Raw genomic sequence first — 15606 nt, forward strand, 5'->3', positions numbered from 1 at the left:
AACAGAGACCAAAACACCTTAATACGAAAAGGAAAAACTTGCAATTATGAATGTCATTTAAGACTAGGAGAAAAGTTCCTGGGGTCATGACAAAATGAGCTCTGTGATGAAGTATAGTCAAGTCTTTACTTGCATCTTTTTGACATTGACCAAACGGTTAATAATAATATAATTATTAATAATAATAATGATAATACTAATAAATAATAATAACAGGTTCATTATCATTTCTTTGTGTATTGTCTTTTGTTATTGCTTTGTTTAGGGCCTTAGCTTTTTCTCCACAGTTTGCATTACCCCACTTTAGTTCCTGATTGTGAACTACTGTCCAATCCAAAGCAACGCTGTCATTAATATGATGCAAGACTCAGAAGGTGTGATACTGTAGCCTTTATAAAGTGCCTTATTGTTTGCTCTGTCCCTCTCATTCTCTCCTCAGCCCAGTGAAACATTATGACTTCACTTGCTTTATTTTCTTTGCTTTACTCTGTTTTCAGCTCACTTTTCCGCATAACCACTGCAGCTCCACCAGCAGCCTCAAAATGCACTCTTCAAAACAGCTTCCAGCCAGGATTTGTGATCCAAGGTGACTATGTCATTGGTGGGATTTTCCCCCTTCATTTTAATCTGAAAATGCCAGACCTTAACGGCATCTACAGACCACCACCAATAAATTGCAGTGGGTGAGTTTCATAGATGATAGTGGGAGGATTTTACTTACTTTTAAATGATGCCTAATTTTGCACTCTTAATTCAAGATGGAGTAGACTGAATGTGTTTATCATCATTAGAGTTTTCAAATGAATAGACTACATTCATCTGTATCGCCCACAGATTTGATCCCAGGGCTTTCCGGTGGGCTCAGACTATGAGACTGGCAGTGGAGGAAATAAACCAGAATCCAGTGCTGTTGCCGAATCACACTCTGGGCTACAAAATCTTTGATTCATGTGGATATCCACTGACAGGACAGAGAGCTGTTTTATCGATGCTGAATGGCGTGAGTGAGGAAAACTCTTCTATGTGCACAAATGCCTCGTCATTCCTCACTGTGATTGGGCCTGCTGGATCTGCTCAGTCTATTGTTGTGTCAAGCATCTTGCAGCCATTCAGGATCCCCATGGTAACAGTGACTTTTATTTATGTCAATCATCACAAAAATATTATTCCTTCTCAGTAACACTGCACTTTGCTTTTACACAGATCAGCTATGCTGCTTCATGTGCATGTTTGTCAGACAGAAAAAAATATCCAACCTTCTTCAGAGTAATTCCTAGTGATGACTACCAGGTAAAATGTAAAACATGTGGTCAGTTATTGTTTTTGGTCAAAGCTGGACACATTTACTACTCTGTCATCAGACATAATTATTACAGCTACCTTTAAAGCTACAAAGATATAAACAAGAGGCAATACTTTAAACACTGAGAAATGCATTTAAATATATAAGTTTTCCTCTTTCTTATATTATGTTAGTGCTCTTTTCAGGTTTGGTCATGCCAAACTTCCATTCTTTATCGTTTACATAATACATATATGTTGCAGCAGGGCACAAAACCAAATAATTTATGAAGATATTACTTTTCATTTGTGAACGTTTTTTTAATGTCTTTAAAACTAAACTGGGTGAGTTGATTGTTTTTTTCTGTTGACCCCAGGTGAAAGCCATTGCACGGATGCTGGTGCACTTTAACTGGACTTGGGTGGGGCTGCTGCGAGGAGACCATGATTATGGCCGCTTTGCTGCAAAAGGTTTACTGAGAGAATTACAGGAAGTCAAAGTATGTGTAGCATACCAAGAAATGATTCCTCTGCTGTACAATCACCAGGGGGGACTAAGGATAATGAAGGTATGAAAACACTGTGGGCACTGTTGACTTTTACCTTTAAGAGGTCTGTATTTATATAGAGCATTTCTACTGTTGATGACCAGTCAAAGCTGCTTTACCCTACATTTTTTGTCATTCACCTATTCACATACATTCACATATTTACATTGCATCTATGTGGAGCACATTTTGTGTCACACATCTTTCATACAGATTCACACTGCTGGTACAGTACTGTGAGGTTAAGTGTCTTGCCCAAAGAACATCAGAATGTAGACTAGCAGGGCTGACAACTTGTGAGAAAACCTTGGAGTGCGAGTTTGTGGTGTGTGGTGGTGTACCTCTAGTCTGGCATATTACTACAAATATTTTTTGTAGTAATATTTTATGCATCCCAAGCTTATAATACATTATAATCTATTTGTCATGATTTGAATTGTAACTCTCAGACCATGTATCAACAAAAACATTTCCTAAGACATGATTTAACTATGTCCACAATGGGTCAGTGCATGTGCTTTCAATCAAAAATGACAAAAGGATCACAAAACGCGAGACAATGTCCAGAAAATGAAGAGGGTAATAACACGAGGAAGATGTCACAGGTGAAACTATTTGGGCGGATATAAAATCTCAATGGTGGGATAATACAGGGTGTGAAGTCAAGAGACAATTAGTACTAAAATACAACAGGGAGTGAGGAATCATGTAAACAAAAACATGACCTGACTTGGCCAAAAAAGTATTTTCTTCAAAATGAACACCTGAAACATACTAAGGTCTACAGAAATACTAGTTGTTTTTCATAGTGTACATCTGAGTTTTTCTTATTGTCACTCAGTTTTGTTTTGTCTCCTTGTAAAACCCTGTCATCTACATTATCTGACCCTTTGTAAAGGTGATGCGTAGCTCTACTGCAAAAGTGGTGGTGGTATTTGCAGATGAGGGGGAGATGACACCTTTCTTGAGAGACTACATGACTCAGAACATCACTGGAATACAGTGGGTGGCAAGTGAAGCCTGGGTCACAGCATCAGTCTTTTCAGGGAGAGAGTATTACCCTTACTTGGGAGGAACCATTGGGTTTGGCATCAAAAAAGGTCATATCTCCAGACTGGGTGACTTCCTGCAGACAGTAAACCCTAAGAGATATCCTGACAATGTCCTGGTGCATGAGCTGTGGGAGTCTCTGTATGGTTGCAGTCCTTTCCCATCCTCTGTCACCCAGATGCCGCCCTGCTCAGGGCAGGAGACTCTGCTCGAACAGAACTCAGCCTACATGAATACATCCAGCCCTAGAGTTGCCTATAATGTATATAAGGCTGTATATGCCATTGCTTATTCCCTGCACAACCTCCTTCTCTGTCAGCCAGGGAGGGGACCTTTCCAAAGCAACTCATGTGCTCAGAGCAACAACATACACCCTTGGCAGGTACTGTATAATCCACTATTTCTTTACCATTACAAACTGTGGGTCAAAGCCTTGTGGTGGGCCTTGTAAGTATTGCAGATGGACCTCAGACCACAATAACAATCTCCCATTTACTAAAATCATGTAACATACTGTACATATCCATACCCATATCCATATAATTAAAATATATTTGAATCTTAATGAAATATGTTCAGGAATATTTTTAAATTGTTTATTGTTCCATTGTAAACACAGCACTGTACTTCTCACTTATGGCAATAAGTGTCAATCAATGTCAATCAATATTGATTGTGGATTTTTAGGGGCCTTGGAAACTCAAAACTCTGAAGACTGGGAATCTCTGCAAGACAACATTTTACTGTAAACCTTGTTCAATGCAATTCTGTGTTTAATTTTGTGCATTTCCTAATTTTCAAGCTGCAACATTACCTCCAGGAAGTGAACTTTCAGATTGCTGGTGAGGAGGTGGACTTTGATGCCAAGGGGGACTCTGTACCCTATTATGATATTATCAACTGGCAGAGAGGCCCAGAAGGAAACATTGAATTTGTCAATGTGGGTTTGTTTGATGTAACAAAGGCTGTTGGAGAGGAGCTGTTGATCCAGGAGTACGGGATAATGTGGGCAGGACATCAGAGTGAGGCAAGCTGCTCACACCGTGTTTTTACCTTCATCAGATGCCAACTGTTGAAGTTCTGTAGGTTGACTCTGCCTTTTGTCCTGTCAGCTGGGATTGGCTCCAGCTCCCCGCGACCTTCGTGTGCAGGATAAAGCAGTAGACGATGAATGAATCTTTCTTCATGACATTAAATACTTCTGAAAGAGCTCCCATAGATCTAAGGCTAAATATATTTAACAGAACCACAGGTTATGGATTAGTTTATAGGTAGGAACCCAGTCCTCAGTGTACACCTTATAATCATGTGACTATCAAAAAGTTGTTTGATGACTACCTGCATATGTGTAGTCTAGACTGACATCTTCAGACCAAATATATCTAACCAACATAAAACTCAAAACATTGTTAAACACAGTTGAGAAATTAGAAGTAACAAATACTTAATTGAAAAGATGGTTTGGAGGAATGTTCCATTTGTCAATAGATTAACTAATAAAATGTACCAATATCAGCACCTGGTCTTTCCACTCTAGGTGCCAGTATCTGTGTGCAGTGCCAGTTGTCTTCCAGGCTCCCGGAAGGCTGTCCGTCGTGGGGAGCCTATCTGCTGCTTTGACTGTGTACCATGTGACAGTGGCAAAATTAGCAATCAGACAAGTGAGTTTGAGCTGAACAATAAACTGTCAAAGTAAATCCATTCTTACAATTGTAGTACAGAAGTAATGCAATACTGAAAATTGTTCATACTTTCTTCCCTTTAGACTCAGTAGATTGTACAATTTGTCCTGAGGACTTCTGGTCAAACAACAACAGAACAGGCTGCATCTCCAAGAAAGTGGAGTACTTGACCTTCGATTCATTGGGAATAGCCCTGACAGTGATGTCTGTGGTGGGCGCCTGCTTCACTCTGGCTGTCTGTGGAGTCTTCTTCTGTCACAGACACACAGCCATCGTCCGTGTGAATAACTCTGAGCTCAGTTTCTTCATACTGTTTGCACTGACTCTGTGTTTCCTGTGTTCTCTGCTTTTCATTGGAAAGCCAACATATTGGTCCTGCATGCTGCGCCACACTGCCTTTAGCATCACATTTTCACTGTGTATTTCCTGCATCCTGGGGAAGACCCTGGTGGTACTGGCTGCATTCACTGCCACCAGGCCAGGGCACAACATCATGAAGTGGCTGGGGCCTAAGCAGCAGAGGACCATCATCTCCAGCTGCACTCTGGTTCAGGTGGTTATCTGTGCTGCCTGGCTCATTGATGTTCCCCCGTTTCCATCCAGAAATACACAATATGAACATTCAAAGATCATACTGGAGTGTAGTGTGGGCTCTAGCCTGGCATTCTGGTGCGTTCTTGGATATATTGGTCTACAGGCCTGTCCGTGCTTTGTATTGGCTTTTCTGGCCCGAAAGTTGCCGGGGAACTTCAACGAGGCCAAGTTCATCACATTCAGCATGCTGATCTTCTGTGCTGTGTGGCTAGCATTCATCCCTGCTTATATCAGCTCCCCTGGAAATTATGCAGATGCCGTTGAGTCATTTGCCATCTTGGCCTCCAGCTTTGGCTTACTGTTGTGCTTGTTTGCTCCAAAGACTTACATTATTTTACTGAAGCCTGAAAAGAATACAAAACAGCATCTGATGGGGAAAGAAAAGAAATGATGAAACACAAATTAACCAAAAGCTATTGAATCAGTAGGAAGTGGACTTATAGATTTCTTTCAGTGACTTATGGACTAACTAACTATTTAAAAAAAAAAACATGTTTCTTCGAGTCACTCACCCTGTGTGGGTTGGGCTAATCCAAAATAGTGACAACAAGGGGGTGTTCTCTGAAGACACGCTGTTACCTGTGAAACACGGGTGCTCTGCAAACCCCCCCCATTAGCACTTGGTACGTTCCTCCTGATGAAATTAACCATAGACTCTATGAAATGAACATTGGCAAAAAATCCAATAATAATAATTATAATAATAAATGGGTCAGTTTTTCTCACACCTACTGTTGCTGTTCTCTGTTTAAGTAGTATCACTTGATCAAGCCTATTTTAACATTCCACAATACAAAATATGTAATTAAAGTATGTATGATTCGTGCTAATATCGTATCGGATCAATTTCGGTATAGACCAATACTCAAGGCTGCAATATCTGTATTGTATCGGAAGTGAAAAGGTTGTATCGGGACATCCCTAAACAATAGATTAGAATAATAATTCATGACTTTATTCTTGTAAAATTTAGACTTTATTCTTGAAGTCTGTGAAAAAATGTTTTTCTCAATGTGGCCTTAATACTCCGTCATAATAAAGACCAGGAGTAAAAGTAAATGGTTTGTATTTATATTGCAGTGTTCTAATCTTGATGACCACCCAAAGCTGCTTTAGACGACAGTTTTGCCATTAACCCATTCATACCCATTTACTCACACTTTCATACAGCGCATCTATGTGTAGCGTTTTTCTATCACTCATCTTTCATACCCATTCACACGATGCTGGTACAGCTGTCATGAGCACTGTGGTGTTGCCCAAGGACACATCGGCATGTAGATGAGCAGAGCTGGGAATCAAATCCACAACCTTTAAATTGAAATATGACTCGCTCTACCGTCGCCCTTGGGACATGACATGACAAAATCATCTCTAAAGAAAATACAGTCATTGAATCTTTGCTTTCATCTTTATGACAGTAACCAAACAGAAATCATAAGAAACATTAATGTCTATTGCCTCTTTACATCAAACAAAAAATCATAACAGGTACCATACGATGGTTATCATATGAGACTCTATTTGTTTGTGTATTTGTCTTTGTTTTTTCTTTGTTTAGGGCCTTAGCTTTTTCCCCACAGTTTGCATTAACCCACTTTAGTTCCTGATTGTGGACCACTGTCCAATCCAAAGCCACTCTGTCATTAATAAGATGCAAGACTCAGAAGGTGAGATACTGTAGCCTTTATAAAGTGCCTTATCATTTCCTTGGTCCCTCTCATTCTCTCCTCATCCCAGTGAAACATGATGACTTCACTTTTTTTATTTTCTTTGCTTTACTCTCTCACTGTCCTCACGTTAACTGATAGCTCATTTTCAAGCATCACCACTGCAGCTCCACCAGCAGCTTCGAAGTGCACTCTTCTAAACAGCTTCCAGCCAGGATTTGTGGTCCAGGGTGACTATGTCATTGGTGGGATTTTCCCCCTTCATTATAATGTAAAAATGCCAGACCTTAACGGCACCTACAGACCACCACCAATAAATTGCAATGGGTGAGTTTCATAGATGACAGTGGGAGAATTTTATTTATTTTTTCCTGTAATTGATGTCTAATTTTGCACTCTTAATATAAAATGGAGTAGACAGAATGTGTTTATAATCATTAGAGTTTTTATATGAACAGACTACATTCATCTTTATCAGCCACAGACTATTTACCAGGGCTTTCCGGTGGGCTCAGACTATGAGACTGGCAGTGGAGGAGATAAACCAGAATCCAGTGCTGTTGCCAAATCACACTCTGGGCTACAAAATCTTCGATTCGTGTAGATATCCACTGACAGGACAAAGAGCTGTTTTATCGATGCTGAATGGGGTGAGTGAGGAAAACTCTTCTATGTGCACAAATGCCTCATCACTCCTCGCTGTGATTGGGCCTTCTGGATCTGCTCAGTCTATTGTTGTGTCAAGAATCCTGCAGCCATTCAGGATCCCCATGGTAACAGTGACTTTTATTTATGTCAATCATCACAAAGCTTTTTATTATTTTTTCAGTAACACTGCACTCTGTTTTTACACAGATCAGCTACTTTTCTTCATGTGCATGTTTGTCAGACAGACAAAAATATCCAACCTTCTTCAGAGTAATTCCTAGTGATGACTACCAGGTAAAAAGTCAAAGCTCTTTTACACATTTACTACTACTGTCATCAGAAATAATTATTACAAGTGCCTTAAAAATTGCCCTCTTATTTTCTGTTAGAGTTCTTTTCAGGTTTGGTCATTATAATAATCATGGTTGATAATCATCAGTATATTTCTATTTTTGTTTATTGTTATAATATTTTCTATTGATGTTTTGTCAATGTCTTTTTCATTGTTGATCTTTCTGCTTGTTTTAGAGTCTTATATATGTATATATATACTGTATATATATATATATATATATATATATATATATATATATGTAGCACTGCTTACATTTTATTAAGATGGAACAACGCTTATGTGTGTTGTCCCTAACAAATAATAGATCAATATTTCTTTGGTTCTGCCAAACGTCCATGCTTTATTATTTACAGACATGTTATATAGAATACAGACATGTTATAACAGGGCACAAAAACAAATAATTTATCAAGATATTGCTTTTAATTAACAATGGTTTTTTGATGTCTCTCAAATGAAACTGGGTGAGTTGAATGTCTTTTTCTGTTGAGCCCAGGTGAAAGCCATTGCACAGCTGCTGGTGCACTTCAACTGGACTTGGGTGGGGCTGCTGCAAGGAGGCCATGATTATGGCCGCTTTGCTGCAAAAGGTTTACTGAGAGAATTACAGGAAACCAAAGTATGTGTAGCGTACCAAGAAATTATTCCTCTGCCCTACAATCGTCAGACTGGATTAAGGATAATGAAGGTATGAAAACACTGTGGACACTGTTTACTTCTACCTTTTAAATGGTAAGTGTTCTGTATTTATATACAGCTTTTCTAGTGTTGATGACCACTCAAAGGTGCTTTACATTTTTTGTCACACATCTTTCATATCCATTCACACACTCCCTTTAATATGTTCTTACCACAAGATAAAATAATAACACCCATCCGGCTGGGTAAAATGGTGATTTGATTCTATAAAAAATTAACTTAGGTTTTTTTAGTTAGTTAATGAGTTTCTGTTTCAGTTAAAGACACCTTTGTGCTGCTAACACATATTAACACATTTTAACACATAGAGACATTAAAGCTCCTATTTGTGGACCAACTGTTGTCATTAAAGTTAGACACAGAGAAAACTCTCTCACTTTCATCCATTTAATTCATCCCATATTAGATCCGGAGAGGAGAAGAAGAGAATCATGGTGTGACTAACTCTCTGACCATATATCAAAAAAAGCCTTTACAAAGAACATCACTTAACTAGGGCTGTAATCAACCAAGAAATTCTTGGTCTATTTTTGTAAAATGCTGCCACACTGCCGATGTCTTTGACATGGATGTTAGAGGAGGACTGACTGTTGCGTAAAATGAAACACTCAAAGTTAAATAAAACCACTGTACGTTCTTTAATCTTTCTGTCTCCTGTGGGTTGGGCTAATCCAAAATACTGAAAAAAAGGGGGGTGTTCTCTGAAGACACACTGTTATCTGTGGACCAGCGGTGCTCTGAAAACACCCCCACTTGGTACATTCCTCCAGATGAAATCAAATTAACACAGCAAAATGTCGACTTATCAGAATTTGAGTCGAACCAGAGCGTATCAACTCATAAATGGACCAGTCGACCGGGACTTTACAGCCCTACACTTAACTAGGTCCACAATAAGTCAGTACATGTACTTTCCATCAAAAATAACAAAAGGATCAGAATTGCAAAATGCAAGACAATGTCCAGAAAATGAAGAAGGTTATAACACGAGGAAGATGTCGCCCTGCAGGCCCATTCTTTCCAAAATAGTACTATTCAGAGACAAAAGACAACAAGGGAAGCTGTGTCAGTAGTTTTAGCACAGGGGTTTTAAATTACACATGGTGCTGCCTCCTTTCAGGGTAAAAATTATCACTATAGGCATAACATTATGATTATTTTTTTAGTAATTACCAATGCAATATGTATATCTTACAGCCAGGCAACACTGGCTGAGTTTTTTGCCTCAATCAAAAGGTGGTCCTTTTCACCTCTCAGGCGAATGAATTTGGCCGTCTGCTCCTTGGTCCCTTCAACGTAATAAATGATTATGGTATGTGTCTGACATACCACCAACTATAATTAATGTACGTGGCAAAATAAGCCTTATACAGCCACCACATCTATGTTAAGTCAAGTTTATTTTAAAACAAAAGTTTAAAAGTTACGCCGTGATTGAAACGGCTGTTTCCCGGTGCTTGCAGACAGCGAACAGCAAATGCGAACAGCAAATGCGGCGGCCAGTCTTATGACTTGTGCTTATTAATTACATCAATAGTGGCACGACTTTAAATACAGAAAACACGTTTAATTTGTTTTGTTTGATTGATTTGTCATACTTACATTTCATAACAAACTCGCTGCTGCCACTCGAGACATTTCCCTCCACCATCTTGCTTGTATTATTTGCCGCTGGCGCACAAGAATTATGGGATATGGTTGGCTGAGAAGGATACACCGGACCTATCCTTCCCAAACAAGCTAACGGATACGACGGAGTCGACGTAGAACGTTTGAATTGGGACAGCGCTGTGACGCACTTTGTCTCTGGAAAGTTTGTCTCTTCAAAAATGAACACTTGAAATATTGCCTTATACTAAGGTCTATAATAGAAATACTACTAATTCTTCACTGTGTACATCTGAGTTTTTCTTATTGTCACTACGTTTTGTTTTTATCTCCTTGTAAAACCCTGTCATCTACATTATCTGTCCCTCTGTAAAGGTGATGCGTAGCTCTACCGCAAATGTGGTGGTGGTATTTGCAGGCCAAGGGGCGATGACACCTTTCTTGAGAGACTACATGACTCAGAACATCACTGGAATCCAGTGGGTGGCGAGTGAAGCCTTGGTCACAGCATCAGTCTTTTCAGGGAGAGAGTATTACCCTTACTTGGGAGGAACCATTGGGTTTGGCATCAAAAAAGGTCATATCTCCAGACTGGGTGACTTCCTGCAGACAGTAAACCCTAAGAGATATCCTGACAATGTCCTGGTGCATGAGCTGTGGGAGTCTCTGTATGGTTGCAGTCCTTTTCCATCCTCTGTCCCCCAGATGCCGCCCTGCTCAGGGCAGGAGACTCTGCTTGAACAGCATTCAGCCTACATGAATACATCCACCCCTAGAGTTGCCTATAATGTCTATAAGGCTGTATATGCCATTGCTCATTCCCTGCACAACCTCCTTCTCTGTCAGCCGGGGAGGGGACCTTTCCGAAACAACTTATGTGCTCAGAGCAACAACATACACCCTTGGCAGGTACTGTATAATCCACTATTGTTTTACCATTACAAACTGTGGGTCAAAGCCTTGTGGTGGGCCTTGTCAGTATTGCACATGGACCTCAGACCACGATAACAATCTCCCATTTACCAAAATCATGTAACATACTGTACATATCCATCCATCCATCTATCCATTTTCTACCACTTTATCCTCCACAGGAGGGTCGCGGGTGGTGCTCTGCCATTCTCAGCTGACATAGGGCGATAGGTGGGGTACACCCTGGTCATTTCACCAGTCCATGGCAGGTCCACATATAGAGACAAACAACCATTCAACCATTCACAATCACTCTCACACCTATGGCCAATTTAGAGCATCCCATTTGACAAACACAAAAATCTAAATAAAAAATGATTTAAATCTTAATGAAATATGTTTATGAATATTTTTAAATTGTCTATTGTTCCATTGTAAACACAGCACTGGACTTCTCACTTATGGCAATAAGTGTCAATCAATGTCAATCAATAATGATTGTGGATTTAGGGGCCTTCAAAACTCAAAACTCTGAAGACTGGGAAGCTCGGCAAGACAGCATTTTACTGAAAAAAAAAATGCAATTCAGTGTTTCATTCTGTGCATTTCCTAATTTTCAAGCTGCAACACTACCTCCAGGAAGTGAACTTTCAGATTGCTGGTGAGGAGGTGGACTTTGATGCCAAGGGCGACTCTGTACCCTATTATGATATTATCAACTGGCAGAGAGGCCCAGAAGGAAACATTGAATTTGTCAATGTGGGTTTGTTTGATGGAACGAAGGCTGTTGGAGAGGAGCTGTTGATCCAGGAGGACGGGATAATGTGGGCAGGACATCAGAGTGAGGCAAGCTGCTCACACCGTGTTTTTACCTTCATTAGATGCTAACTGTTGAAGTTCTGTAGTTTGAGATGGAGGTAAGTCAGGTGGACAGAGCAAACTGGATCTGATATTTATTTTCATACACAAACGGAGATTCAAAGCCCAGCTGGACTATGACGTGTTTGGTGACCTACTATCCACTGTTGTTTTCCTCATGGATCTTTCTTTATAGAATGTAAGAGTGAATGGTTGTTTGTCTCTGTGTGCTGGACTGGTGACCCGTCCTGGGTCTGACCCCGCCTTTTTTCTTATGTCAGCTGGGATTGACTCCAGCTCCCCGCGACCCTCATGCGCAGGATAAAGCGATAGACAATGAATTAATCTTTCTTCATGACATTAAATGCTTCTGAAAGAGCTTTCATAGATCTACAGATAAATATATTTAACAGAACCACAGGTTATGAAATAGCTTATCAATTCAATTCACTTAAATTTTATTTGTATAGTGCCAAATCAAAACGTACATTATCTCAAGGCACTGTATGTAGACAACATCATGGAGAGCAGAGCAACCCAACAATTCACAAAATGAGCAAGCACTAGGCAGTGGTTTCAAGTGGTTTTGAGGAATTTTCTATCTGTTAATAAATTTACCAATGCACATGGTCTTTCCTCTCTAGGTGCCAGTATCTGTGTGCAGTGCCAGTTGTCTTCCAGGCTTCCGGAAGGCTGTCCGTCGTGGGGAGCCTATCTGCTGCTTTGACTGTGTACCATGTGACAGTGGCAAAATTAGCAATCAGACAAGTAAGTTTGAGCTGAACAATAAAAAGTCAAAGCAAATCCATTCTGACAATTTTAGTACAGAAGTAATGCAATACTGAAAATTGTTCATACTTTCTTCCCTTTAGACTCAGTAGATTGTACAATTTGTCCTGAGGACTTCTGGTCCAACAATGACAGAACAGCCTGCATCTCCAAGAAAGTGGAGTACTTGACCTTCGATTCATTGGGAATAGTCCTGACAGTGATGTCTGTGGTGGGCGCCTGCTTCCCTCTGGCTGTCTGTGGAGTCTTTTTCTGTCACAGACACACAGCCATCGTCCGTGTGAATAACTCTGAGCTCAGTTTCTTCATACTGTTTGCACTGACTGTATGTTTCCTGTGTTCTCTGCTTTTCATTGGAAAGCCAACATATTGGTCCTGCATGCTGCGCCACACTGCCTTTAGCATCACATTTTCACTGTGTATTTCATGCATCCTGGGGAAGACACTGGTGGTACTGGCTGCATTCACTGCCACCAGGCCAGGGCACAACATCATGAAGTGGCTGGGGCCTAAGCAGCAGAGGACCATTATCTCCAGCTGCACTCTGGTTCAGGTGGTTATCTGTGCTGCCTGGCTCATTGATGCTCCCCCGTTTCCATCCAGAAATACACAATATGAACATTCAAAGATCATACTGGAGTGTAGTGTGGGCTCTAGCCTGGCATTCTGGTGCGTTCTTGGATATATTGGTCTACAGGCCTGTCTGTGCTTTGTATTGGCTTTTCTGGCCCGAAAGTTGCCGGGGAACTTCAACGAGGCCAAGTTCATCACATTCAGCATGCTGATCTTCTGTGCTGTGTGGCTAGCATTCATCCCTGCTTATATCAGCTCCCCTGGAAATTATGCAGATGCAGTTGAGTCATTTGCCATCTTGGCCTCCAGCTTTGGCTTATTGTTCTGTCTGTTTGCTCCAAAGACTTACATTATTTTACTGAATCCTGAAAAGAATACAAAACAGCACCTGATGGGGAAAGAAAATAAATGATGAAACACAAATGAACGCAAATCTATTGAGTCAGTAGCGAAAGGACTTGTAGATTTCTTTCGGTGACTTATGGATAACTAACCATTTAAGAAAACATGTTCATTAATCAATGATGTTTTGATATTGATATTTCTTTACAGATATGACTCTAGTGTACAAAATTGATCCAAATCAGATAACAGGGAACCTTCATAGGATGCTTGCAGAAAAGCAGTTATTACAATGTGTAACAAAATGACAGAAATATTGGTTCTTCTCTTGACTCTAGACTTGCAGAGGTGGGAATTGAACCCACAATCTTCCAGTACAAAAATGACTTGCTCTAACCCTGCACATCATAAAAAGTGTCGGATGGTCCCTTCAGTGGAGTGCATATACTCTCTCCATATATATGCACTACACTGACAAGTATATACATTTGCAATCAAACTTATTCAACCCCTGCTGCAAATTAGGTTTATTGGCAATTGTACAAACTAGCAGCTGTTTGCAATAAACACATTAAACAAGAGCAATTTAAATAGCTTAACACCTAATATTACAAGTGGTTTCTTCAAGTTCAACACAAAATGCCACTTTTAACACATCTTTAGTACTTAATAGATCACCTTTTTGCTGGTATGACACAAGCTTCTGGCAGCGTTCCTGAGGAATCTTAGCCCATTCCTCAGGGGCAAAGGCCTCCAGTTCCCTAATAGTTTTGGGTTTGCGTTCTCCAACTGACTTTTTCAAATCCCACCTTGAGACTTTCAATGGAGTCAGGCGACTCTGATGGCCACTCTAGTATCTTCCAGGACTTCTTCTCAAACCAAACCCTGGTGTACTATGGTTGGGATTATTGTCTGGTCGGAGGGTCCAATGACACCCAAGTTTCCTCACAGACTTTTTCTCCCAGGATCCATCTTTCCCTCCACGCACTAAAGTTTTCCAGTGCCAGAGGAAGTGAAGAATGCCCAGAGCATTACTGTGCCATGTTTCACTGTAGACAGTGTGTTCTTTGCTTCATTCTTCTCCTCCAGACTGATCCATAGGCCTGACAACTTATAGTAAACTTCTAGTATTGTTTCACTACTCAACAGAACAGAATCCCAAAACTTTTTTAGCTTATTTATATAGTTTTAAGCAAAGTGGAGCCGATTTTTCTTGTGCCTTTCGGTCAATAGGGGTGTCTTGGAATTTGGGCATGGAGTGCTTCAATTCAAATCAAATTCAAATTGAATAAGTTTATTGATCCCCAAGGGGAAATTCAAGGTCCCAGTAGCTTAAGACATCACACACAACATACACTTACGACATAAACAGTATGGTAAAAAAACAAAAACAAATCCAAATGAATGACATGGACAGTAAAAAATACTAAATCAAAGATCCACATGAATGTACTAATTAATAGTTGTAATGTAAGAACTATAGCAGTGCAGGTATAGGTTTGAAGTAATTGGGTAACAGCCATTGGTATTAAGTTGCGTCTGTGGCGGTGTCTGATGGCTGAAGTCAGTGTAACTGCAGTGTTTGTAGTCACCTTGTGGGGGAGGGGTGCATCAGCCTTTGATGGGGGTGAGTGTTGCAGTGAGAGTGGGGGGGAGGTGTGGGTTGGGCAGGCAAGCAAGCAGGAGCATTGTCTGAGTCAACAGAGAGTGGTGGACAGACCACTGCCGCAGGAGCTGGGTAGTTGAACCTGTTGTTTGAAAAGCAGTGCACAGTCTTTGTGGGAACTACAACATCCATGCAGAAGTTCAGGTAGTCAGTTGTGCAATGTGTGACCTCCTCTAAATCCTCTATATTCTGAAGCACACTCCAGTCAGTGGACTCAAAACAGTCTCTCAAGGCCTCTTCTGCTTCTGGTGTCCACTTTGTAAAGGTGCGCGTGGCAACCGGTAGCCTCTGTACTTCTGTCTTGTACATTGGCTGAAGATGAATGAGGTTG

The 15606-nt window shown here is 40.5% G+C and overlaps 2 protein-coding genes across 2 annotated transcripts; both read left to right on the forward strand.

Moving 5' to 3' along the window:
- The first annotated feature begins 618 nt into the window (after positions 1 to 618).
- On the forward strand, positions 619 to 5546 carry LOC131456157 (extracellular calcium-sensing receptor-like). Its single transcript, XM_058624219.1, has 8 exons — positions 619 to 683; positions 835 to 1123; positions 1204 to 1290; positions 1659 to 1850; positions 2728 to 3261; positions 3682 to 3906; positions 4417 to 4540; positions 4645 to 5546. Exons 1-8 carry the CDS (start codon positions 634 to 636, stop codon positions 5544 to 5546), a joined length of 2403 nt encoding a protein of 800 aa, XP_058480202.1. The 5' UTR covers positions 619 to 633.
- A 1541-nt stretch (positions 5547 to 7087) lies between these two features.
- Positions 7088 to 13679, forward strand: LOC131456158 (extracellular calcium-sensing receptor-like). Its single transcript, XM_058624220.1, has 8 exons — positions 7088 to 7152; positions 7310 to 7598; positions 7681 to 7767; positions 8325 to 8516; positions 10511 to 11044; positions 11669 to 11893; positions 12550 to 12673; positions 12778 to 13679. The coding sequence occupies exons 1-8, from the start codon at positions 7103 to 7105 to the stop codon at positions 13677 to 13679; spliced, it is 2403 nt and encodes an 800-aa protein (XP_058480203.1). The 5' UTR covers positions 7088 to 7102.
- Positions 13680 to 15606: the final 1927 nt, after the last annotated feature.

This window comes from Solea solea, chromosome 3, assembly GCF_958295425.1.
Source record: "Solea solea chromosome 3, fSolSol10.1, whole genome shotgun sequence".
Lineage (NCBI taxonomy): Eukaryota > Metazoa > Chordata > Actinopteri > Pleuronectiformes > Soleidae > Solea > Solea solea.